At 38.6% G+C, this 27,601-nt stretch overlaps 1 protein-coding gene across 2 annotated transcripts in view; it reads right to left on the bottom strand.

Moving 5' to 3' along the window:
* LOC126174848 (HEAT repeat-containing protein 3) overlaps nucleotides 1-27,601 on the bottom strand; it is a 649,038-nt gene that overhangs the window by 258,999 nt on the left and 362,438 nt on the right. Inside the window, exons 2-4 of one of the 2 annotated variants that reach the window (XM_049921236.1) lie at nucleotides 21,527-21,769; nucleotides 18,540-18,703; nucleotides 2,986-3,073 (exon numbers count right to left, since the gene is read on the bottom strand). In XM_049921236.1, coding sequence (XP_049777193.1) covers nucleotides 2,986-3,073; nucleotides 18,540-18,703; nucleotides 21,527-21,685 — 411 coding nt within the window. In that variant the 5' untranslated portion in view covers nucleotides 21,686-21,769. Of the gene's footprint in view, nucleotides 1-2,985; nucleotides 3,074-18,539; nucleotides 18,704-21,526; nucleotides 21,816-27,601 lie in introns of those variants that run through there. The other variant, XM_049921235.1, reaches the window with a different exon arrangement.

Genomic DNA, 27,601 nt, shown 5'->3' with positions numbered 1-27,601 from the left:
TGGACACATTACGAGAATGGAGGAGAAGAGGATACCCAGGAAGATACACGAGATAAAATGGGAAGGAAAGTGACCAAGAGGAAGACAGAGAGACAGATGGTTGAAAGGAGACGAGGAAGGCGTTCAGAAGAAAGGAGAAGACTGGACCAAGATGAACACGGAGAGATGGTGGTAAGACAGAAGACGATGGAGAGGCCTATGTTCCTTAGACCTGGCCAGAGGCTGGAAACTGTCCGAGATGGTGATGATGATGATGATGATGGTGATGATGAACAGCCTTGAAATTCCCATAAATTACTGGCTTTTGGTTTGTGAGTGAAGGGCAGGCATCCAATAAATGTCCCAGATATGTTTCATTGGGTTCAGGTCAGGCAAATTTTGTCGCCAAGACATCTACTTGCAGCTGCAAGTCATCAGAGAAGACATCAAACATAAATGCATGCAGGTGAACCACAATAATGTTCGCACAGTCCACAGCTGTCAGGGTGCCTTCTGTTACTGCCACAAGCTCCATGGAAGCCCACTTGGATGTCCCCCACAGCACAATACTCTTACCATCACCTTGCAATGTGGTACATGTTCAGAGCAGCTGTTCCCTTGGCGATCGTTTATTTGGACACAGCCACTGACCTAGTGTAATAAGATACATAATTTGTCAGGCCAGGTGACACGTTTCTATTTATCCATGGTCCAATCTCGGCGATTCCTTGCCCACTGCAATTTTAATCAAGGATGGGGATATGTAGGGATTATCTGTTGTGAAACACCATGTTCAACAATTTACACTGAATCATGTTCTCTGAAACACTTGTGCCTGCATCAGTATTGTATTCTGCCACCAGATCTGCCACACACCCTCACCTATCCTTGTTTGCAGGTTTAGCAAGTGTCGAACTTCCACTGTTTGTGATGAGGTGTGGAAGTCTAATAACTTCTCTACTTTTAGTTTCACCACCCTTCAAATAGTTTTCACAGATGCTCACACTGCAGTACATGAATAGCCAAGCAGCTTAGCTGTTTCTGAGATGCTTGTTCCCAGGTGCTGGGCCACAACATTCTGCCCTTTGTCAAAGTCACTTACAGCAGCACACTTCCCTACTTGTGACTTGTGCTGTCACTAGAATGATTCCCCTTTGTCTCTGTTCCACTTAAATATTTTCCTTACTGCATCATATGCTCACAATGACAGTAGATGACATCCAGTTTCATAGTGGGTACTGGGTATGTTTCAGCTCACCAGTGTACACCCAAAACCTTAATTCTTTCCATCCTACTTACTATTACTTGACATGGCACTGTATTCATCAATTTCTTCCCATGCAAATAATGTAGCATCCTTCTGAATTACAGCATTTTCCATAAATAACCAAATCAAGCATGTGCTGAGCCATGGAACCTCTCTTACAGAATGTTATGACTGACAACCGAAATACTTAGGATAAGTTTCTAATACTCTTGAGTGATATTTCAACATTTGAAAAATCCTAAGTTCTCCTCGAATGCATGAATAGAAATCTTATTACAGTATCACTTCTGAAACCAGTACACATTGACTAAATACCACTGCTGAAGTAAGGGAAGGCAACCACTCACCTATAGCAGATTGATGTGTGGAGCACATTAACACACACCAGAAAACAGCTGCATTCACTGCTTTGTATTACGTGTTACTGTGCTCCGATCATTGATCCACTATAGTTGACTGGTTCTCTTCCCCTTATTTTACGTACTGCTCCATCCAGGAATTTCCATTACTGTTTTCCTCTCTTGGTGACAATTTCTGAACTTTTCTATCATGTCACCACAATGAAAGTGAGAGCACGCAAAAGACCCCAGAAATTGATATCCACATGAATTGCATTTAGAAAAATTCAGCATCTCTCTACTTGGGCCACAGTTTAATATGATTAAGGACATCATGATTATTGATAACAAGAAAAATTCTTTTCTTAAAAGTAAGACTTGCAACTGTGGATGTTTCTTGTTTCTTTGACAAGCTAATAATACACTGTAACTGAAAAAGCAATGCTATGAAACTGCAAGAGAAACATAATATTGCAAAATCATATATGAAGCATTCCACACAGCTCTTACTATGGACATTGTGCTATTAGTAGTGACATTGTGAAGCTTCAAATGGAGATTTAAAGATTTCCTTTTTAAAAAAAAATTCAAGCAATTTGGTAGGACCTGCTCGACGGGGTGTCCACAGTGCCACTGGGAAAGTAACACACAAAACTAGAATGGTGTTTCTAGCATCTCCAGTCATGCAGTTCTAAAAGAACATTATGTCTTCAAATAGTACTGTACTCCTCACAATGATCACACAACAGCTGTACTGAAACTCTTTGAGCATATTTCTACATTAATTTAATAATATAAATAAAACATATGTTTGCTTCTATTGTAAGTCTTTTCACACCACACTGATGAAAAACATATTACTCTGTGAAAGTGAGGTCAGTGACCAAACTAAAACAAGGAACACATATCTCTTGTTTCTGATTTTCAGTTTCATTGAATGTGGATTTATTTTGTATTCACTAACACATCCTTTTTTGTATGTCACCCCATGAAGTCAAACTAGACTTTAACTGGCAGAAGCAGCCAGTGCTGGCTAGTTCTCTGACAAACATGTGGAATAAGTCAAGTCACACATTAACAGACAGAAGCATCCAATGCTAGCTGGTTCTCTAACAACAAATCAAGACTAATATTAATCTACTTATACTGATAACTACAGGAACTGGTTTATACACGTATATTAGGAGAAAAACATAATTGGGGAGAGGAGGGGACATTGTTACTTTTCTTATATTACACTGCTGCTATCTAATATTTCAAGTAAAACATTTACTTTACACTGACCACTGTCAGCGGTATAAATATCAGCAAAGTCAAGATATGTTTAATTCAACTACTGAAGTTATGGAAGTTGTTATTCTAAATTGTTTAGTATGCAAATGAAGTAAAGCAGCAAAATACCTTCTGAATTAAGGCACCAAGTGATGTCATTATATCCTGCTGAACTAGTAAGTCACACAAGTCAGGATCTCCACAAGCACTAAGATTTCTGAAACAAATTATTACAATATACTAAACTGGAGAAACTAATGCTGACATAAACTTGTTTCACACAGTAAACTGCAAATACTACACTTGAGCAGCAATACATACATTACGTAATAAAATACTGTCCATTTTAGCACACCAAATTTATTCTTTTAATTGTTGTACAAATTACGGAAGAAATAGATTGAAACACACTTGATTTTCTACAAAGAAGGCTCGTCATTCACAATGACTTTCCTTCTTATCATATTAAATCAGTGAGACTGGAAAGAGAAAAATTTGCTATTACTGAACTTATGTTTGATGAAACAACACATTTTGGTAACACAGGAAAGTGTTAGACCATGTATGATCGTAATGCAAAAAGTTATTTATCTTTCAATCAAAAAATGTTTTCTTTCCGAGAACAAAACTTATTTTTGAACACTGTGCCCTAAAGTACTTTTCCAATGTTTTCCCCAAGAATGAATGCCATTCCTGAAGTGTGATGCTGAAAGGTTTTCAAAATACACAATGAAGCGTGTGTAACCTTATCAGCAAGCATTAAGTAAATTCCAGCAGACATTTCTGTGAAATGTGTGCCAATCAGTGGGTGAAAAATATGGTGAATGGGATAGATGTTCCAAAAATTTGTACCTCTAAGCCTGTCTATTTTTCGCTGTCTCCACCCACTTCTATCACATACAATGCACTTAGCTTTCCGCTCTTATTAACTCGTGCATGATGTTTTGACAGTAATCTCTGTCTTGTGCATCACCCTATCTTCCACCTTAAGCTCTCAAGTTTTCAGATCTCATCCAGTGCAGTCCCTAACAACTAGTCTTTCCTTCTCATTCCATCTGGCAGGTCTCCCCTGACCTGGGGTCTGGCAACTTTTCTGAACTCTGTCCCTTTTCCTAAATCTCAGTCATTTTCCCCTCACCCCACTCCCTTCCCATTCAACCCTTCTGCCAGACAAGGAGCCACTGACTCCGAAAGCTTGCAAACTTTAATACCATTACATGTGTGTTCTCCTGCCGCTGCTAGGTAAGAAGACTATCTATCCAATTACATTAAATATCGTATGAACACTTTTTCAAAGTATTTATCTGTGTTTTCAGTTTTGAGATGCCCTTGATGAGGGTTAGCTTCAAGAGAAGTGCAACCACATTTGAATTCAGCAACCCATTTTTCACATGGAAGTCCAAACTTCTTACATTGTTCACTGACTTCTGATGGAGTCCCATTGGCAATACACTGTCAAAAATAAATAACTCTGTGGATTGCACAGTATTCTAGTATACACATTTGAAAGGAATACATACAACAGTACTAGTTTAAGGACAAAAATATTCTGCATACCATTTACCAACACAAGAAAAATCAGCAGTCAGGTTTGCTGATAAGTTTTGATCTTTTCCATAATTACAGATAAAGCTAACCATCAGTTTTTAAGGCAATGGACAGCCCTCATGTCCAGTAGTGCACAGAGCCAAATTAGTACACTCACAGGTAACTGAATCAGAGGCAGAACATGTGTTTGACAGAAAGTGCCAATTTCACAAAGGTGAATGGAACAGATGGCATGTCACACGACTGGAGTGTTATGGTGAACTGTACTGTGCATTGGTACACAAGTTGAACACCGGATGGGTGAGCTGCACGTTATTAGAGTGTGTGAATTAGCATGTTGGTGACTGGTTCAAATAATGATTCAGGCACTGGGCTTTTCATGTGTCACACTGTCAAGGGTATATAATGGGTACCTCAATTCTGAGATAACTACCACAGTCAACTGTGTTGCAGACTGGGGTCAGTGATGATAATTATGAATCGTAACATCAGATAGCCAAACTATATTGCAGTAAATTACCCCATGAATCAATGTTGGATAACAGCATGCCACGTCATTCAGGACCATCTCCTCACTACAGGGTGCACAAACCTATGCACCTCTGCTTACCCTATACCATGGAGATTAGCATTAGTGCATAAAAACAATCACTGGATACTCAAAGGCATGGAAAACATTGCCTGGACTGATGAGTCTGGATATAGGGCATGAATATGTTGATGTGAGTTGCTCAGGTTACCATAGTGCACTGTTCAGGTGCATGGAGGAGATGTTCTTATGGATGTTTACTTGGGATGAAATGGGGCCCCTGATGTGCACCACTATCACATCTAAACTGAGCCAGGATGTTCTGAAAAACAATAAAGGCAACAAGGTACCTAAATAGTTAGCACGCCCTCTACATTTCACCTGCTGTCAATAATGTTTAACTGCATTGGATAAGATACACGAGCATCAAACACAGATGTAACAAATGACTGTGAGCTGCAAATAGTGACAACTATAATTAACATCAAAACATTTTAAGAAACTAGTTATTTTGACCACAGGTTTTTCTGTTGTCTTAATAAACATCTCATTTTATATATCTGCTTCAATACTTATAGGGAATTAGCAACTTTTTAGCTCAACAGATTAAAAGATAATCACCAGGTTTAAATTAAAGTCATTTGTTCACTGCCTTGTAATACATTTGCAGTAGCCAAAATGCAGCCCCAATCTGAATGCTGTTCTCAAATATGGGGCGAGTTGGTTGACGTTCATAAGCATCTGGAAATTGCTCTGACTACTGTGAAGACGTTCTGTACAGTTGGTGCAGTGAATAGAGTTTTGTATGCAGCTTGTGGTCTTGCGGTAGAATTCTCGCTTCCTGCGCATGGGGTCCCGGGTTCGATTCCTGGCAGGGTCGGGGATTTTCCCTGCCTTGAGATGCCTGGGTGTTGTTGTCATCTTCATCATCATTATTCATTCCCCATTATGATCGGAGGAAGGCAACAGCAAACCACCTCTGCTTGGACCTTGCCTAGTTGGTGGTGTGGGTGACCTGCATCATCCCCTACGCTCCTCAGAGTATGGGACCTCATCATCATCACTGTCGCACAATTAGCAACTGCTGAAAACTGGTGTGTCAGAAGAGCTCCCAACAGGGAACCTGTGATACCTGTACCAGAAGTACCTCAGGTACTATCCTCATCTGTGGATCCTGTCTCCTTGGCAGAAAGCGCAGGATCTGTCATTACCTATCCACTTGACTGGGAGTGGCACATCAATGTTAGATTTAGGTATCCTGTACAGGATGAATGGGGACCAGGGAGGACACATGGCAATATATTGAGCTCCCTAAGCAAAAAGTATGACGTACTGTCTTTCAGTGAAACAGATCCAGTTGGACTCACTCCACCTTTTTCGGGGAAACGTGATTTTTCCAGTGTCAAAAGGTGGCAAATGCTCAAGGATAAGCTCTATTAATTGTCAGAAGTTCAAATATCATGATGAATGATGGCATCCCTTAGAGAAATGGCAGCAAGGGACAGGAAAGGACATTAGTTGCACTCAGTGTACATGCCTGAGGGCCTCATTCAGCATGTTGAAGAGGCTATTCCAGCAGCCACTGAGGGAACAGGGTGCAACCAACTGCAGATTGTGGCACACATTGGAATAATTTATGCCTATCATCTGGGCTCTTCGGTCATCCTTGGGTCATTCCAGTGACTGGCAGAGAAGTTTGAGAAGCCTAACCTTAACGTATGGAGTTTCAACAAAGCTCACAATTTGCAGCATTGTCCCTAGAAATGATCATTGCCCTTTGGTTCCGAGTCCAGTTGAAGGACTGAACTAGAGACTTCAAAGGTTCTGTGACAAGCTAGCCTGTGACTTCCTGGGCTTGAGCCACTGGGTTGAGAACCGTAGGGTCCCCCTAAATAGGTCGCGTGTACATTACACATCAGAGGTTACTACTTAGATAGCTGACTGTGTGGGGTGCACACAAGGGTTTTCTTTTAGATTAGGTGACTCTCCATCCAATCCTGATAATGATAGCTGTAGGAAACCCAGAAGTATCAGTGTAAGATCGAAAGAAATGCCTCCCACAGGTGAGAGTATTAAAATCCTAATATGAAACCGCCGAAACATTCACAACAAAGTGCCAGAATTTGAAGCGCTCACAAAAAGCAGTGAAGCTCACATAGTGCTAGGTACAGAAAGCTGGTTAAAATCTGAAATTGGTAACAGTGAGATTTTTGAGGAAACTTTAAGTGTATATCAAAAGAATAGGCAAATGGGAAATGGAGGTGGTGTACTTGTCACAGCAGACGAAAAACTCAGTTCTACCAAGGTATAAATTGAAGCTGCATGTGAGATTGTTTGGGCATGAAATGATAATGGGGTCTTTCTATTGCCCACCAGACTCATCTTCTGATGCAACCAAAAATTTCAGAGAAAACCTCAATTCACTTGTACGTAAATTCCCCAGTCACACTGTAATCATCGGTGGAGACTCTAATCAACCAATAATTAATTGGGAAATTACAGTTTTTTTAGTGGTGGGCGTGATAAGACAACTGTGAAACTTTACTAACTGCCTTCTATAAATTTACCTAGAACACTCATGATGGAAATATATTTGATTTAATGAGCACAAATAGACCTGACCTTCAGGATGTCCACATCGAAAGCAGTATCAGTGACCATGATGCATACAAGTACAAAGGGCAATTAAAACAAGCAGAAAGATATATATGCTCAGTAAACTAGATAAAAAGTCAGTAATGTCATATCTCAATGACAAATTTGAAACTTTCAGCACAGGTCATGAGCACTTACAGGAACTCTGGCTCAAATTTAAAAGAATAGTTGACCACACACTGGATAGACATGTACCCAGTAGAACAGTTTGTAATGGAAGGGAACCTCCATGGTATACAGTCACTGAAGAATCTTTTAAAGAAACAGATTACTGCATAATATGTGTAAAAAAGAAGCATAAGGCTATAGAGATGATTACTGAAACATGTTTGGCTGTCAAGAGAGCACTGTGTGATGCCTTCAATGACTACTGTAGCAGAATATTGTCAAATGACATTTCACAGAATTCTAAGAAATTCTGGTAATATGTAAAGGCTGTTAGTGGCACTAAAGTTAATGTCCAGTCCCTAGCAACTGAGACAGGGACTGAAATTGAGGGTAGCAAACCAAAAGCTGAAATGCTAAACTCGTTTTCAAATGTTTCATTACAAAGGAAAACCCAGAAGAACTGCCCCAATTTAAGCCTTGTACCACTGAAAAGATGAATGAAATAAGTATCATTGTCAGTGGTGTTGAGAAGCAGCTGAAATTGTTAAAAGTGAACGAAGCTCCAGGGCCTCATGGGATGTATCCGTTTCAATACTGAATTTGCAGATGAGTTAGCCCATCTACTAACTACAATCTATCATAGATCCCTTGAACAAAAAACTGTGCCCAGTACTTGGAATAAGGCAAAAGTCACACCCATATACAAGAAGGGTAGTAGAAGTGATCCTTAAAACTATTGTCCAATATCCTTGACAGTTGTAGAATATTAGAACATATTCTGAGCTCAAACATAATGAGGTATCATGAACAGAATTACCTCCTCAATGCCAACCAGCATGGATTTTGGAAACATCAATCATTTGAAATGTAACTTGCACTTTTCTCACATGACATACTGAAAGTTTTGGATGAAGGCAACCAGGTTGATGCAGTGTTTCTCGATTTGCGAAAAACATTTGACTTAATACCGCACCTATGCTTATTGTCAAAAGTATTATCATATGGGCTATCAGCTGAAATTTGTGACTGAATTCAGGACACGACATGTTCTATTGGATGGAGAGTCATCGTCAGATGTAGGAGTAACTTTGGGTGGGCCACAGCTAAGTATGTTGAGACCCTTGCTGTTCACGTGACCTTACATATAGGCTTTTTGGAGATGATGCAGTTATCAATAATGAAGTGTTATCTGAGAGAAGCTGCATAAATATTAAGTCAGATCTTTGATAAGATTTCAACATGGTGCAAAGATTGGCAACTTGATCTAAACATTCAAAGCGAAAAAAATGCAGTATCCTATGACTGTAATAACAATAAGTTACTGTTGGAACTGGCCAACCCATAAAAATACATGGATGTAACACTTTGAAGGGATATGAAATGGAATGATCATATAGGTTCAGTCATGGGTACAGCAGAAGGTAGAATTTGGTGTATTGGCAGAATACTGCAATCAGTCTACGAAAGATATTGCATACAAATCACTCATGTGATCCATCCTGGAATATTTCTGAAGTGTGTGAGACCTGTACCAGACAGAACTAACAGGGGATGTTGAACATATACAAAGAAAGGCAGTATGAATGGTCACAGGTTTGTTTAATCCATTGGACAATGTCACAGAGATATTGATGGAGCTGAACTGGCAGACTTTGGAAGACAGACAAACTATCCTGAGAAAGTCTAATAATATTTCAAGAACCAGCTTTAAATGATTGTTCTAGGCACTCCCCCGCCCCTCCCCACCACACACACACATACTGCTCACACAGAGTTTGGGAGGATAAGGTTAGAATAATTACTGCATGCACAGAGGCATTCAAACTATCATTCTTCCCACACTCCATACGTGAATGGAACCAGAAGAAATCCTAATACCTGGTACAATGGGGCATAGCCAGTGCCATGCACCTCATAGTGGTTTGCAAAGTATAGATGTAGGTGTAGATGGTGGTTCAAGCAGTGTAAAATCTTAGCAGCACTTTGAACATACTAAACTTATTGTAATTAAAATGTTGATACAGGGTGCAAACAAACACAGGAAACTTTAATCAAAGGTGGTTACACTCTACGTAAAAGGGCACAAAAGGATTGTTGTATTGCCGGGATCCCTTAACATATCAAATAATGTATCAAATTGAAGAAAGCAGTTTCTCCACCAACTCATTAATCTTAATTCTCAGCAAATCTACAGTATCTGGTAGAGTTAATTGTCCTGTAATGCTAAAGGGCTTTTTATAGCACAGATAGAGCATGGTATCCATTAACAATGAAACCAGGCCCTAACACTTCACACATTACATCCTAAAGCAGACAAGAAAAGTGTAGGTGAAGGAAAATGTGGGAATACAGCAGGTGTTTTCATTACACAAAGACTTGTAAGTATTATGTAGAGGAGAACTACACTGCATGTATCTTACAACAGATCATGAAAATATTCAACTGTTTTTTATCTATCCTCTACGCAGCCATTACTGTTGCAGGTGTCCATATCAAATACTTTTGTGTCACCCCATCACACAGTTTGAGAACAACTGTTTTTGGGGACAAGGGAGGGAGGGAGGACTTCGGACTTATAAAGCTTAAAAGAAGCACTTAAAACCAATACCAATAAATTTCAACTGCGTTTCGTTAGGTTTTCACATCAAAATTTGTATTTGGAGGATTTGATTACTATATTAAAACTGATGTGTGTTTTACTTTGTGTTCCTAAATGAGGCAAATGAGAGAATGGTTCCACAGCTATCAGGCTACAGCTGTGTCTGCCTGTCTTATACCTGTTCAACTGAACTATGACTGTAGTCTGTAACTATCCAGCTGCAGAAGAAATGCACATGCATGTTCAGCTCTTTCCATATGATTCTGTGGGGGCATGCTGTTACTGCCTTTGATAAATTTCTAGGTTATTTGTACTGTGGAAGTTGCTATTTTCCTGTTAAATCTTTTCCTCTGGATTAATATTCACATTTTACATGTTCTCAAGTCTCATGGCCTTGGATATGGACAACTTATGACGTGTTTGATCACATCGCAGAATATATACTAGGCATCACACAGTTGTATGCAACAAACTGTTGCTAACAAATTATAGCAATATTATGAAATTTACATTTAAGTGGCAAGAAACTGTGTAAATGTGTTTTTACACTAAATTATGATCTGTTATCTCATTGGAAAAATCATATTAACAACACACATGGCATTAAACGTATTATACTACCTCACTTTCTGTACTTCACTCTCTGTGTAACTATTGTTATTTTGAACTACTAAATGTCGCTTGAAAATGGATATGATCGCCTGAAATGCTGATGACAATAAAATAACGCAATTGCATAGAAATTCTCTCTTCTATTATCACTCAATAGCTGCAGAATCTCAACAACTGAAAAGATAGTAACAATCTACATTCAGCTGTGCACCAGTATGTGGACAGTGAGCCTATATCCTCAATATGTCAAAACGTGCAATATATTATAGTGACAAGACTGAAGATAGTGATACAGTGAATGTGCTGAAGACTCCAAATATTTGGGAAGTCTCAACAGCAGTTCTGAGAAAAGTTTCAGTGACAGAAATGAAGAATCAGACAACAACAATATTGCATAAAAAGTTCTCGGTTTACTTGCCACGTCAAATTTGGATAAAATCCCAAGCTTTTGATGACTACCTCTGTCATCTTCGTCAGGGGTAAAACTGACGACAATATTATGAAAAGGATAGTTGCTAATCACCATATAGCAGAGATGTTGAGTCGCACAACAAAAAACACTGTTAGAAAGAGAGCTTTTGGCCAACAAGGCCTCCTTCAAAAGTAGACAAGACATCTCCACAGCCATGACCACAGTCTCTGGCCACTGATGCCGACTTCAGCAGCCAGAGACTGTGGTCACGTGTGTGTGTGTGTGTGTGTGTGTGTGTGTGTGTGTGTGTGTGTGTGTGTGTGTGTGTGGAGGCATCATTTGCCGAAAGCCTGACAATCTTTCTATTGTGTCTGTCTGCGACTGAGTCATCTCCACTATATAGTGACTAGCAACTATCCTTTTCATAATACTGTTACAATCCATTGCTTGAAGAATCAGAAGATGATGGATATCCAAGTAGCTGCATACACAATGAAATCGATATAATTTTCCTTTTTATTTCAACCTCAGAGGTAAAAATTAATTTAGATACAAATACTGCCCCACTTTAATATATCGAAATATTTTTTGTCAATATGTTTATTTGTATTCTGGTAACTGACAAGTATTTATGGGCACCAGCAAAACTCCAACTTGTCCAAAAATTCAAATTGCAAGTCAAAGGAGATGACTGATGTTAATGTGCATGAAATGGTAGTTTTCGTAATGTATTTTGTTATTACAAAGTAAAGTCAATTTAACCAAATATCATCATTCGACTTTCAGAAAGAAATTTCTGACATTGTAATGCAGTCAATGTATGCAGAGAACAAATGTGACTTTTATACTATTTCGGATAAACTGCTGATGTTTGCAACTTACTGCCACAATATTTTGGCACAGACTCTTCTGGTAATGTCCAGGTGAATAGTGATGATAATGCACTGGACTCCCTTATTTAAGGGCCTACAGGTATATGCACAGTGTACACAGTTAACATCGCACACGAGCTGCTTAAGTGCACTTTGCTGCAAGTCTATACACTGTGCCGTGCACCCTAGGTAGTGAAAGGTTGTCTCATTAACATCAAACTGATTATTTTTTTGTAGTATGGGTGCACACCTTCTATAAATTTTTTAAAGGATTTGCATAAGAGTGGCACCAGTAGCACTACTAGGAACATGCAAATCAGGTTTGCTTTAAATAGATAACGGCCATGAGTGTTAGTTACTTTTGAGACTGGATGTCTGTCTGTCTACATCCGGATCCCACTCCAGCTACTGTCGGGTCTGGGTGCTGACGAGACCTCTCCATTTGGCTTGTCCTCTTACCACTTTTTTTCCTCCACTTGCTGCCATGTCATACCTCTCCTTTCCACAGATATTCTCACTCCCGTTTTCCACCATGTTCTTGGGTGCCCTCTAGGTCTTTTTCCATCCATCCTTAGCTCTTCCATAATTTTGGGGTGTCTCTGCCCATGAATCCTTTTAACATGCATGTACCATCTTAATCTCTTTTTTTTTATTTCTTCTCTCATGCTTTCTTGTTTAAGGTCCTTTCTAATATCTACATTCCTTACTCCGTCCATTCTTGTTTTTCCCTTAACTGGTCTGCGAAATTTCATTTCCTCTGCTTGCTGTCTGCTCCAGTCCCTTTCTGTCATTGTCCATGTTTCTCCTCCATAGGTGACAATAGGGAAGTAATAACTCTTAAACATAAGGAGTTTTGCTTTTTCTGAAACTTCCTTCCTCCAAATTAGGTGTTTTATTGTTTGGTAGAAATTGCCTCCCTTCTGTAACCAACTATTTATTTCGTTGGTTATTCTTCCATCACTAGATATTTCATTCTGGATTGGATGTGGTGAGTTGATTTTAATCAAGAATGTCTATAAGGTGTTAAAAACTAAATTATCACTGACTTTGAATGACAATGTTTAATAGGGCTACAAGAAGTTGATGCTCCTTCTGTGATATTGCAGAAAGAGTAGACAGGATTGTAGCCAAAGTACACGACTGCTGGCAGCAGTGGTCACAAGAATGAAAAGTCGCAAGAAGATAGGGCTCCAGATGGCCATGTGTCACTACTGACAGGGAAGACCATTGTGTTTGGCATATGGCTCTGTCACATTATACAGGCATCAATCTGAGCAGCAGTTGGCACCACAGTGACAACGAACTGTTACAAATTGGTAACACGACATCTCCAAGCAAGACACCTTGTAGCATACATTCCACTGACCCCGAACATAAAGATTTGTGACTTCAGTGGTGTCAAGCGACAGCTCACTGGAAGACATGTTGGAGGAGGTCTGATGTGTTTTCTGATGAAAGCTGGTTCTGCCTCAGTGCCAGTGATGGCTGTGTATTTGTTAGGAGTCCAGCTGAGAGCCTGCAACCAGCTTCACTGCATGCTAGACACAATGGACCTATAACTGGAAACACACTGGAAACACACTGGACATACACCTGCACTTACAGTAAAGGGTGTGTTTTCGTATGACAGTAGGAGTATTATCGTGGGTATCCCATGCACCGTAACTGCAAACTCACACGTCAATCTGGTGGTTCACCTGTTGTGCTGCCTTTCATAAACAGCATTCCAGGGGGTGTTTTCCAACAGGGTAACATTCAACCACATATTGCTGTTGTAACCCAACATGCTGTACAGGGTATTGACAAACTGCTTTGGGCTGTTTGATTGTCAGATCTGTCTCCAATTGAGCACACACGAGACAGCATTGGATGACAACTCCAGCGTCAACCACAAACAGCATTAACAGTCCTGGTACTGACTGAGCAAAGAACAACAGGCATGGAAATACATTGCACAAACTGATATCTGGCACCTGTACAACACAATGCATACATGTTTGCATGCTTGCATTCAACATTCTGGCAGTTACACCAGTTATTAATGTAATTAAATTTGCAATGGCTTATCTCGCACTTACATTACCATATGATCTTGCAAGGTTACTCATTTAAATATGTAACCCAGAAAAATGTATTCTCGAGATTTCATTTTTTCTGTCTGTCTCTGTCAAAATCTTATGCTTGAAAATGGCTTAATGCCAAAATTGCAATCCCAATATCAAATCCTTTAAAAAATCAAACTGTTTGTCTTTGCATAGTAAAATCTTAGAAGGATGCCAGCTATGTAGAGCACTGAGGTTTCGTATAACACGAATTCATGCAGAGTTTGGCAGAAGATGCCATCTCAATTGGCAAGGGACTTGGACAATCATATTCCCAGTGATTCATAATGATGTTGCTCCAAAAGTCTGGTGTGAGAGCTACAGTTTTTGTTTGATTGTATTTCATCAAATTCTCCATAGAAACACAGTCTTTGGTTGTAGGGGGCTCATACACCTCAGACATACGAATGACTGAAAAAGAAGAGGACGAGACCTCCAAAATGACAGTGAGAAATGTTTCAGCCACACCAGACAGAACATTAAGCAAAATCTCGGCACTTTTGAGATCTGTGAAAGATGACATATAGTTGCTCTATATAGCCGGTGTAATTCTACGATTTTACTGTGCAGAGACTATCGATTTCATATCAATCTGGCAAGCTTTCACTACGGAGGGCACACAGTGTGTCATGTCCATTATTATTATCCGGGCTGTTATGCCGTGGTAGGTTGATGAATTTTGTCTGACTGCAGTCAGTAGCGAGCCAGTGGGTGTGTTGGACCTTTCATTGACCTACGGACCCCCTTGAAGATGTCTCCCGCAGTCGGAGACGAAACGTTGGGAATTGAGACAAAGTTCATCAACCGACCATGGCATAACAGCCCGGATAATAATAATGGACATGATATTTCCGGCCGTGAAAGCCTACATTTTAGTAACACAGTGTATCACACACACTTGCAGCAGAGGTGCATGCGCCGAAGCAGCACTTGTGCAACATCAACTGTGCACACTGCACATGTGCCAGTGGGGTCTTAAAATATTGGTTCCAAGTGCATATTTATCAGTACTAACCTATGCCAAAATACTGTAGCAAGAAGTTCCAAATATAAAAATTCATGTGACTATGTTAGTTATGATAGACAAACCAATTTATTTATGGAACTACATACACGGCAGCTTATGTTCACAAGCGCCTACACTACCATCTAGCTGGGTCAAAGAAGTTCATAGTGTTGGTAATACTTCACAGATGGCCTGTCACGAGTTCTGCCAGTTAATTTCTAAAGTAATGTTGCTAGCTCTGGTGGATCAATGAAGCCACACAGGTATAACAGGAACTGATTCAGCTTTTTATTAATTTCAGCATGAACAGGTTAATATAAGAACTGTGGAGAATTTGGTTCCAATAGCAGTAATGGAGATAATTCTATAACATTTTGTTGCATGGAAGGTTACAATCAGCATATCCAAAGTATTTGATATTGTAGTTCTGGTGATTATGCATTCTATGATTATGCATTCTTTGCAGCTGAAGGACATATGGCATTTACAAGCCCGATATTTTGGTTACACTTTCCTAAGAGTCATTCACGTGATATACTTGTGAGTAGCATAGACTAGAAGTTGGCATTTGTCGTCACGTTAAGTTAGAGCTAGCCAATGCAAGGGTGACATGGCTTAGCCCGTGAGATTTTTCAGTATGTATAAAGAAGATATTTTCTAATCTACCATGGACCCCTCTTAACTGTCTCCACACCTTGCAAGTCTTTAAAGTGATAGATGATTGCAGCAAGGTGAAATTGGGAAGACAATACAAGAATTTATGAAAGTGCAAGTGTTTCTCACAGCTTTGAAACATAGTATGAAGTTTTCAGTAGCAAACTAAAAGGAAAACAGCAGTCAGGATATAAAATAACAAAGCTGCTAATCAGAGACATTAAGATACACAAGGTCTAGAAAGCTATAAGATCACCATGAATGAGTACAGTTTTATCCGAGGGGGCAGCTATAGGCTTCCAGTTTCTTGACTTCCAACTTATAATAACTTTTTACCAGCCCACATATACACAGATAATACAAATAACTCAAGAAGTCTACTCAGCATCACATCATCTGTTTCTTCTTCTCTGACATTTTTTGCAAACATTCCACTTCTTCTTCTATTTGTTAGCAGTATCTAACAAATAATAATGGCCTATTAACCTTTATTTCTAGTATCATGATAGAAGCAAATTTGCTGAAAACACAAACTGCTATAGGGTGGCCTTGTTTGCAGAATGTGATAACATTGGAAGGTGACTTTCGCTTGGCTCAGCCACTGTGAATAAGCTCAAAATATACATTGGTATGATTAAGGCCAGCCTTATTGATAGGCTGTAGTTAGGTTACAAAATGAAGGATTTGATTCCTGAGAATGTGATCACTTTATCTCAATGTTGCACCACTGACTATTAGCAATGAGCTGTATCTTATGGTCTCATGATGCCTTGATCCAACACATGAATTATGTGTGTTAAACAAATAAATGCTGTACTGCTCACAATTAGTTAAAGCATTTCAATTTCAGAACATTTTGGTGGCTTGAATGTCAGTTTTACAGATTATTTACTCAACTCATTTTTTATTTGCTTCAAGACACAGGTAATTATCCTTTAGTAACTTACACAGAACAGTAGTAAAAAAAAAAAACTGTTTGTTATGTATCACCAGATGTCTTCATAAGTAGAGTGAGATATTTAGTACCAAACATCCCTCAACAAGAGTCAACACCATGTTTTTGTAATAAAAAAAATTAAAAAAAAATAAATTCAATTTCTATTTCATTTATTCTCAAGTTCATTGATCTCACTGTTATGAAGCTGCAACTGAATTACTTCTTTATGGACTCCGCAAGCTGAATTATTGGGAGGTAGTGAACTGGTGCATGGACTATACCTTCACTGCTAGTGACAGAGTGGCTCCCATGTGAGAAGCAATAATTCTGTTTGGAAAGTGAGCATCAGTGCCCAGTCAAAATGTACACTACTATTCAAAGCCCTAGTGTCAGAGGGCTGCAAATATGTAGACATGAAGACTAAAGATGTAGAACTTAATTAAAATGCTTTAAGAGTATTCATTAAAAAAGTTCCAAGGCATTAATTTTCAGCATTCCCTCATATAACAGCTGAGAGGGCTGCTTTGTGTTCACTCACAGTGGATCCTGATATTGTTACTTTACTACTGGACAAAAGAAATGCTATGGTTGTGTTGGACATGCAGGATGTTGTTCAGAAGCATCTATCGGATTCAGCATATTGCAGACTAAGTGCTGATCTGACAAATATGTTCGACAGAGACTAACAAACATCTGAAGAACAGTCTCTTGGCACAAGAATCTTAGCTCTTATTGTGAATCCCTCCAACATTATATGGCCTTCCACATATATACAAGGAAGAGGTTCCTCTTAGTTAAAGGAAGCTGTTGAAGAAGTCACCTGGTTGCATTCTTGTAAGTGGTTCAATCATTTTATATACCAGAAGAAACTCAAGTTTCACCTTGCATATGGGTTGACTGAATGCAATGAAGATCTGCACAATGAAGAGAAGTTGAGCCGTTCCTGCAGCAATTACAACTACATTGTATGAAGTTGTTGCATTTCCCTGTGTTTTGCGTTTTATATTTAGGTAGATTTATGTTACACGATTTTTCATAGCTGTCAAGTTATTTCTCAGCTACGAAGATAATTGAGATAACAAACCAAATAAAGCTATTACATTATTATGATGGAACAAGCCACTAGAGACCACAGGTTCCGTATAACAAAATACTAAAAATATCTCTGAACAATCTCCAAAATCTCCCTGTACAGTTTCATCTTTGCTTTGCACATTTCTTACTTTATTTTGTTTAATTTAATTCTTCGTGATGTTCAAGTGCTGGATTGTACTTGAAATGTCCATAAGTAGCATCCCACCAATTGTCACCTGACTTTGTTCACTTGACAATTATGTAGTCTCAGCTCTTCTAAGGAGGCATTTTTTTTTACTGTGATTGAATGTGATAAATGACACATGTTAAAAGAAAAGAAAAAATTCCTTGACGTCTATATTTATGTGCTGCTCCATGACTCTGCTGTCAATATCTTTATTCTTGGCTTGTGTGTAACTTCTGTGTTTTTCTTACAGTAAATGTGTTGTTTTTCCGTATCCAGGGTGTAATTACAAAGCTAATAAAATGTTTTCTTGCCTTTAAATAATATTTTTCATCAACACAAATACTAAAAACAATTTCTGACCCAATGTACATTTATTAAATTTAATTACCTTAATGCACCTGCTGCAGCATGTCTTACAACTGGATCATTGTCAAGCAGCAATGGAGCTGCTATCCTTATTATTCGATTTTGAACAACCATTTCCGGATGTTTATCAAATACGGATGCAATAGAGCTCAGGCCAAATATTTTATCTTCTGTGCTTCCCTGTAGCTGTAAAATAAAAATGATTACTTCCCAGTCAATGAATAAAAATAATCTTTTTAGTAAGATCAGAAATCTAACAGCATTTCCATATACAGTTCACATCAAAACTTTCTAAAAGTTATGCCTTTTCACTGCAGTTAGAACAGGATAAATGTATTATCGAGTATTGATTATAGCTCCTAGAAATGAAATGTGGAATGTACTGGTCAACCAGATGTGGAAGATAATCTACAGACACAAAGAAAGGTTTAAGATGTAGCTGAACCTTGTGGAATGCAGTGAGGAAAAGACTATTGGTGAATGGCTCTTGGAGGGTGCACTTTGGATGGCTGGCAACATGTCAACTAATCAACAATTCCTTGGAAGCCTTTGTTTAGGCATGGCACGTAGTGTGTGGCCAGTTGTTACAAGTGACTGTTACAGTATTGTAATATACCACACCCAAACAGTCATAATGATCACAGAGGAAATGATTGCTACTGCAATCACTCCATGTTGTTTGTCAACAGTTTTAAGTTAAAATTTCTCTGAAAAGTCAGTTACTTCATTTTAGTGGTTGTAAAAGATTTCATGTAGTGAAAAATCATCAGAATTCTATTTCAACAAGATTGTAGTGTAACCTTGTTTAATAATGACAACAAGTAACATGATACAAACAGACAAGCCATTCATTGCAATTTCTTAATCACAATATGACTTCTAGCTGTGACACTCATTCTGAATAGAAATCTCTGTTTATGTAATGCTTGTGCCACCCTTGATGACATAACAGGCATATGAGTTGTCCCAATTAATCTCTAAATTTATAATGAATCAAGAAACTTTCTGATTACTGTTTTACACAAATATGTCTTTATAATGTCAATAACTTATATTCTAAAAACTTATTAAGTAGCCTGTCCCTTTCAACAGATTCAACCCAGGCACTACAATCCCATTTACTAGTATACACGTACTATAATCTTGAATAATCTATAAAGGATTGTTATTGTCATAAACCAGTTGCTAATTTTTTCCACATTCTGGAATTCTGAAAAGTGATTCTTTCCCGTGTCCCCCCCCCCCCCCCCAGAACAATTTGAGTATGTTCCCAAGCGAGTCTCTTAAACAATCTGAAATTCATCATTTTGAGTAAACTACAACTAAATAAGATACAATTTGTTTTATAGTTTGGAAATACGGAAGCGTCCGATCCCACCCGTCTGCTTTGACCCATGACGTCACAAATATGGCGGGAACAAAAACAGACACACACACACTTTCCACAAGAAGCCTAATGACACTAACGGGACAAGCACGGGAAATGGGGTGTTTTGGGTGGGGGGGGGGGGGGGGGGGGGGCAAACTAAATATAAACAAATTTAGACGTCTTGCGTAGCTACAACGTGTAAGTGATGACAGCCATGCATGAATACCCACCCACCTCCCCAGGGGTCGTAACCCCTGCAACCCATAGAAGATAAAGATGCTTCAGTAGCTGATTAGTGTTTTTTGTCTTTAAAAAAAAAAAAAAAATCTCACGAGATAGAACGAACAGATCAGAAAAGTAAACAAAATAAGATAAAACAGATATGGAGACAGCCACACTCAAACCAAACTCCGCACCGTCATGACGTCACACATGACAACACCCTTACGTCACGGGTCAAAGCCGACGCGTGGGATCAGACGCTTCTGTCGACCCTATAGTTTTATGGTGCCTCTGTTTTGCAAATAGATTCTAAATTTCTACTATGTGAATGATGATAAAACTCTGAAAATGAACTTTACAGGATTTACTGACAATGGTTAACTTTCAGAGGAGTCAAAAGTAAGTTTGTTTTTGCTAGTGTTTACACTGCAATATGATGACAGACAGTAAGTGCAAAGAGGTGACTGTTGAAACGTGCATATTTGTGTTAGCAAATATAGGTCTGAAATCGGTGAGAAGCCTAATGTGAGCTCTGTGTGATAAGACTTAACACAAAGATAACACTGTAATCTGCTTCACATCTATGATACGAGCTGGAGGTTAGCATTAATTTTAATGCAATATCACTCACACAATTATTTCAGGGCATTTATGTCTGAATATGATTGCAAATAAATATCACACTTCATATGCAGAAAGGTTAGTACTTCAATATAAGAGTAGTTCTTGCCATATACCCCTTCTACAACTGAAATTGTTACACGTATAAATGCAGAATGGATCTAAATATTTATTTACGGGTTTACTGAACCTCCACTTAACAATGTACATTACAGGAAAATATGCTATCTCCAGTTTCTGATTTCGAAAATTAGTCAGTTTCTATTTTTAAGAGTCAGTGCACCTATCTGCAGGATAATACTGAAGCCACTGTGAATTTTTTTTTTCAAAAGGGTGCCGTTATTGACTTTGTGTGCCATAAATTTTATATAGTCACACAGAAAAATGTTAAATGAAAAAATTGTAGCCGTCATATGCAAATTTATGAAGACCTTGTAACAATGTGTAAAGTACAATTTCAAATATATCTGTAAAACATGCTTTAGTAATAGGTCGACGTTAATTTTTTTCCTAAGTTCGAGGTTTAACGTGAACATAAAAAAATTGGGACACGATGCAGCAATTTAGGAATATATTTCGCTTTGAAACTTAAAACGGAAAAAATTCTGTCCAAGAAGAAAGAAATCGACGGTAACAAACACGGCACTGCGCGAAACAAAACAGTCGCCTCTTTCCTTCAGTGCAGTCGTTGAACAGCCATCCACCTGGCAATGTCAGTTGCATCAGATTCTCCACCTAAAAATTAATATTAAAGATATGTCGGATACATATGACAACGACAACTTTGAAACACATACCTGTTCAATAACGGCTTTAATAGCATTTTTTCCTCTGTATACATTCGCCAAGCTCTTAGCACTGAGTTCGGCTTCTTCATTTTGTATGTCTTTCACGCTTGGCAGACCTGTAGGATTCTTATTCTTCCGTTTACGTTTGTTTTGTTTCACTTTTCCCATTGGGGTAAATATGAAGACAAAGATAATAAATCTAAACTTCAATCACTAATTATATTTCCACTGTTTCTTTAAGCCGCTTGCACCCTCACTTGTGCCACAGAAACAGACAGTAGAAAGCATGGATCAGAGATATAATAGAAACGGACAAACACAGCATAGGGACGCCAAAGTGCTTGACAAATGCCTAACAGGTGTTTTCCAATATATCTCTATCCGTGGACGGTATAGGATTTCAAACGAAGGAAAAAATTAAATTAGCCGTTTCAAAATCGGCAAAAGGCTCATTCGACAACCAGAAGTCATACCTTCAGACAAAACAAGAAGTGAATATTAAAACAACAGATCACATATTAAGCTAAAACTATTTTAAAGCAAGACCTTCTACAAGAATAGTGTTACAAGTTTGCGCAATTAAGCAAGAAATATTAAAACGAAATGATGTCAAATTTAGTGTATATGAGAACGCTAAGTGACCTATTTGGAACAATCCATCAAATATATCACATGAAAAAGAAAAGATCTATGGGTATGACTTATACACCACATAGAATGTCGATTACTTCCACAAATCCCAATAGCCTTGCATAACACATAGACAATTTTCAGTAGCTCAGAAGCACCAATACCAGTCCTGAGAACATGACAGATATCACCTCATTTGGAGTAAGTAATTCATCACTCAGGAAAAGTAAATGCTAAGGGATGAAATTTAATATCCCAACAACATTTACATTATGTTTGATGCTCATTCGTTTTTAGTAACTAATACATTCTTCTGTATGTCCCGTAAAACAAATCACTTTCTTTTTACTGCAGCTATATTTGACACAATTATGAGAAATGGCTTTAAATTATATGTATATATAATACTGTGATTATGAAATAAATATTACAGTTGTTGACACGCATCTTTTAAGGTTTTTCTTTTTTTCTTTGCATGGCCAGGCTTTTCCTTGGCACTACTAAGAACTGATATCTAGTACAAGAATACTGCTCTGGTTCCTGAATTATCCGCTAGACAAAAGCTTTGACGAGTGTAGATATATCGCAATAGCCCATGTTCGAAACTGAATGTACTATGATTAGAAAAATCCGAACATTAAAGGTAGAACAGTTCCCTCAACGATTAGAACAACATCAATGACATTTCTGAAACTATAAGGCAGATACAAAACAGTTTAGTAGGCTGAAGGAAATACTGGGTGTTAATAAATCTACATCTATGTCTACACTATGTGAACTACTATGAAGTGCATTGTATAGGGTACATTCTCAGAATAATTTCTGTCTATCTTCAAAAGTCTGCAAATTCAGTACTTTCAACATCTCAGTGACACTATCTCAAAGATCAAACAAAGTTGTGATCATTCACACTCCCATTCTTTGTATATGTTTAATATCCCCTGCTAGTCATATTTGGCAAAGGTCTAACATACTTGAAAATATTCTATAATTGGTCACACAAGTGTTTTGTAAGAAGTCTACTGTGTAGACTGAATGCATTTCCGTTGCATTCTACCAATAAACCGAAGTCTGCTACCTGTTTTAGCCACGGCTGAGCCTTTTTGGTCATTTCACTTCATGTTCCTATTAAGTGTTACACCAATCTCTTTGTATGAGTTTACAGATTCCATTTGTGACTCACAAATATCCTTTTCATAAGATACTATGTTTTTTCGACGTGAGAAGTGCACAGTTTTACATTTTTGAACATTTAAAACAAGTTGCCAATATTGCACTACTTTGAAATCTTTTCAAGATCTGACTGAATATTTGTACAGCTTTGTTCAAACTGTTCTTCACTATAGACTATTGCATCATATGTGAAAAATCCGAGGCTACTATTAATGTGGTCTGTAAAATCGTCATAAATATGCGCTTCTCTGGGGTACACCTGAAGTTACTTCTGCATTTTTCGATGAATCTTCATCCAAGATGACATTCAGTGCCCTCCCTACTAATAAATCCGCCACCCAGTCATATATTTCGTTTGATACCCAATATGATCATACTTTTGATAACAATTGTAGGTGTGGTACTGAGTCGAATACTTTTCAGAAATCGCGAAATACTGCATCTGACTGACTGCCTTCATCTATGGCTTTCAGGATATCATGTGAGAAAAGAGTGTGTTGGGTTTCATGTGATCTATGTTTTTGAAAAACATACTGGCTGGCATGGAGGAGGCCGTTCTGTAAAAGGCAGAAACACAGTACCAGTAATTACGTTCATTCATCAAAGTGAAATGTCTGGTTCAGTTGGCAGTCATTCAGTCCTCAACCTCTTGTAAGTAGATGGAGTTAATACAGAAAAGGACAATCATAAATAGGGGAAATTGTCTCCAAAATTAAATTGCATGATATATTTACAAATCTACTAGAGATTTATGTATCCTCAAAAAGATATATCTTCATTGAACATTATACTAGAAAATGCAAAAAAGCAATAAAATGAAATTCAGGGACAAAAGGATATGAAAGGGGTATATGTAACATATCCACATACCTTGATATTCATTATACTTATTTATTCATTTACTTTTTCTGGTATTAGTTTGGTCATCATGCCTTCACTTATATTTCCTCTGACATCATCTGAGAGTTAACATCATACTGTGTATAATACATGAATATAAGCAGTAATAATAGTTGTAGTAATGAATATAGATATTACACTGTAATTTCGTTAATATCATAGCAAAGGGCACTAACACATGACTGTGCAGTGGCTCTCAACACAGAGAGAGCCTGTTCGAATTCTAGTGGTGGAAGAATTTTCGTGACCAGTATTTTGCCAGTAGGGGAAATAGACCACCAGACTTTGCACTGTTCTGGATTAAATTCCATATTGTCTCATGAAGTGAGGGCATGTGACACTATCAGTAGTGATCAGTCCATCAGTTAAGGATGTTAACTTTGACAGTGTCCTTGGTGCTATTTGGAAGGAGTAAGCTATGTGCCAGTACAAGGCACCACCCTCTCCCTTCTCTCATTACCATACAACACAAAAACACCACTCTATGCACATGTTCATGTCATCTGCACTTAACATATATGTACTTAAGAACAGCTCTTACACATCACATAGAAAGATGTTATGGGGTGCAGAGGAAGAAACATCTCTCTAATTATGGAGTTAAAATGAGACCCACCAGCCCCTGCCCCCTCCCCCCCCCCTTGGGATCCCCATGACTAAAAATGGACTACTACTCTTCTTCTTTATGTAGTGTCATGTTAGTCTCCTTAACATCATATTAAGTAATTTTCTTGTAACATAAAATTCCTAATGTATGGTAGTAATGGCTCACTAAAAGAAGGGCATCAGAGGAGTAGAGAGAGAAATGAAATCTGGAAAAGAGGTTCATGCTACAGGAGGAGCGAGAAAGCAGACGAGATGGAACGAAAAGCCCAACACAGATAGAGATATATGGATGGAGAAAGCTGAACAGTGTCGATAATGTGACAAAAATACTGGTTCCCTGTTGAACAGAAATATGAAAACTGGAACAAGTCAAGACGAAAGCAATATCAATGGTAGCAAGGAACAGTTTATCACAGTTAGAATTTCACATGGTTTTGGGTGAGACACAGGTTACTGGATAGTTTGTTACAGACTCATGTAGCTGAAATGTAATAGGTGATGTAGAAAGATTAGCATTAGAAAATGGTTCAAATAGCTCTGAGCACTATGGGACTTAACTGCTGAGGTCATCGGTCCCCTAGAACGTAGAACTACTTAAACCTAACTAATCTAAGGACATCACACACATCCATGCCCGAGGCGGGATTCGAACCTGCGACTGTAGCGGTCTCACTGTTCCAGACTGGAGCGCCTAGAACCGCACGGCCACTCCGGCTGGCTTAGCGTTACACAAACGTACAAACCAAGATGTTAGAAGTATCAGATCATGTATTCCACCTATGAAATAATGATAGATATTTGAAAAAAAGCTTCCCTTATCCAGATGAATCTACTCTAACTGAGCATAAGAAGGTCTGGTTTCAAACAACCAACTTTTATGGTACAAGCAAGTCTTTTGTTAAGATTCATTACTATAACTGATACACTCAAAGAAGATCCCCAGCAGTAAAAGTGGGCTTGACACTAATTCTTGGTGCTTCTGCACTGACTGATCTGGTAGCACAGTTTTGACTACATTACTGTCAAAACACTTCAGTGTTGCTGCAGTGTTAGGAAGCTTTGACCTATGGCTGGTGTTGCAGAAGCCTTCGGCAGATCACAGTTGATTACTGATAGCAATGCTACTTGCTTTCAGGAGTCTTCTCCCACAATATTTTTTTTTAGTTTGAGCCCTCTCGGTCTTCGCTATGTGTTCCGTGTTGAACTGCAACTCCACTGCACAGATTCAAGAGACGAATAAATAGACTAGTTATTGTTTTATTTTAGATGGTAATATTCTTCGGAATTTCTGCATTTTGTGTGTCCAAAAGAGAGATTTTCTGCAGTAGTTCGTTCTTCCCATTGCAGATGCCTGTCCAAAATTACCCTGACATCTTTTAATGATTTTTTACAGGGTATCTGGATACAATGAAGAAGTTTCAGAGAAACAGTTTCACGAAAATGTTCACTGAGCAATTTTCAGTGTGGCATGAGTATAATCTGGGTTTTACCGAGTTTAGTTTAAGATCCATGCTTTGTGGCTACCTCTTTCTATAATCTGTCTTCTGAATGCGACCTACCGTGACTTCCTTTACTGTGCCAACCTCTTCATCTCAGAGTACCTTTTGCACACCATGTCCTCAACTGTTTGTTAGATATAGCCAAATCTCTGTATTCCATTACAGTTTTTGCCACCTACCACTCCCTCTTTCTCTATTGTCTTAACACATGCCCTGTAAAACTGTACCTTCTTCTAGTCAAGTCATTTCCTTGCCAATTTTGTGTAGGACCCCCTCATTTTTTTGTCTTATCAGTCCACAGTTCACTTCCACTCATTGCTGTATTCCAGACATATTTCTTGATTCTAGTGGAAGTCTTATCAAAAAATTCCCTCTTTGCCTGTGCTATTCTGTATCTTATATCCTCTTAGCTTTGTGTGCCAAACATTATTTTGCTTCCAAAGTTGCAGAATTCCTGTACATCATCTTAGTCATGGTCTCCAGCTTTCATGTGAAGTATATCTTCAATCTCATTTCTGATATTTGTCATTATTTTCATCTTTCTTTGGTACGCTTCAGTTCATAATCTACGTTCATCAAGCTATTTATTCCATTCACAAGTCCTGAAATTCTCTCTCCTGTTGTCATCAGCGAATTGTTTCATTGATAGCCTTTCATTCTGAATTTCAACTGCACTCCTGAACCTTACTTTTGTAGAGTCCTCCCCTGGAACAGGATCAGGGTGATAGATAACATACCCTTTTACGTGTTAGCATTGTCTTTGTTACATGAATAACCACAATACAAAAATCACTTCCATACAGCAGACAGCCTTAGAACAAACGTAACCACACACTCAAACGTCCAAAGATCACCTGTGTGACACCACAGTCGATAGTCAGCAAGGTTGATATGTAAAGGCATCCCCACAGAGCCCTAGTAGTGCGGCGCATGGTGGGTAGGGGGGGATGGGGAGCAAGATAATCACTGTGATTCAATGATGCTGAAGCAGTATGACATCCACGCGACAGGAAAGGTATGGTGAGGTCCTTGTTTTTGCAGATATCAGTCGAAACAGTGTTTGTGCAAGCTGGAAACATCCTAATGTGGGAGCGGTTCCAATATCATCACATAGAGGTGATAGTCCTGAGAATGAACTGGAGGTCGCCAAGTCCAGTTGTAGTGGGACTGGTTGTAAAAATCAGTGACCTCCTTACTTCTCCAGATCTCGCTCCGTCTCGTGTCTACACCAGGAGCCATAATGGCGCGGAAAAGCCTGAAGATAGGCTGAGAAAAG

This window comes from Schistocerca cancellata, chromosome 3, assembly GCF_023864275.1.
Source record: "Schistocerca cancellata isolate TAMUIC-IGC-003103 chromosome 3, iqSchCanc2.1, whole genome shotgun sequence".
NCBI classification, from domain to species: Eukaryota; Metazoa; Arthropoda; class Insecta; order Orthoptera; family Acrididae; genus Schistocerca; species Schistocerca cancellata.
This window is presented reverse-complemented; position numbering and strand designations above follow the sequence as displayed.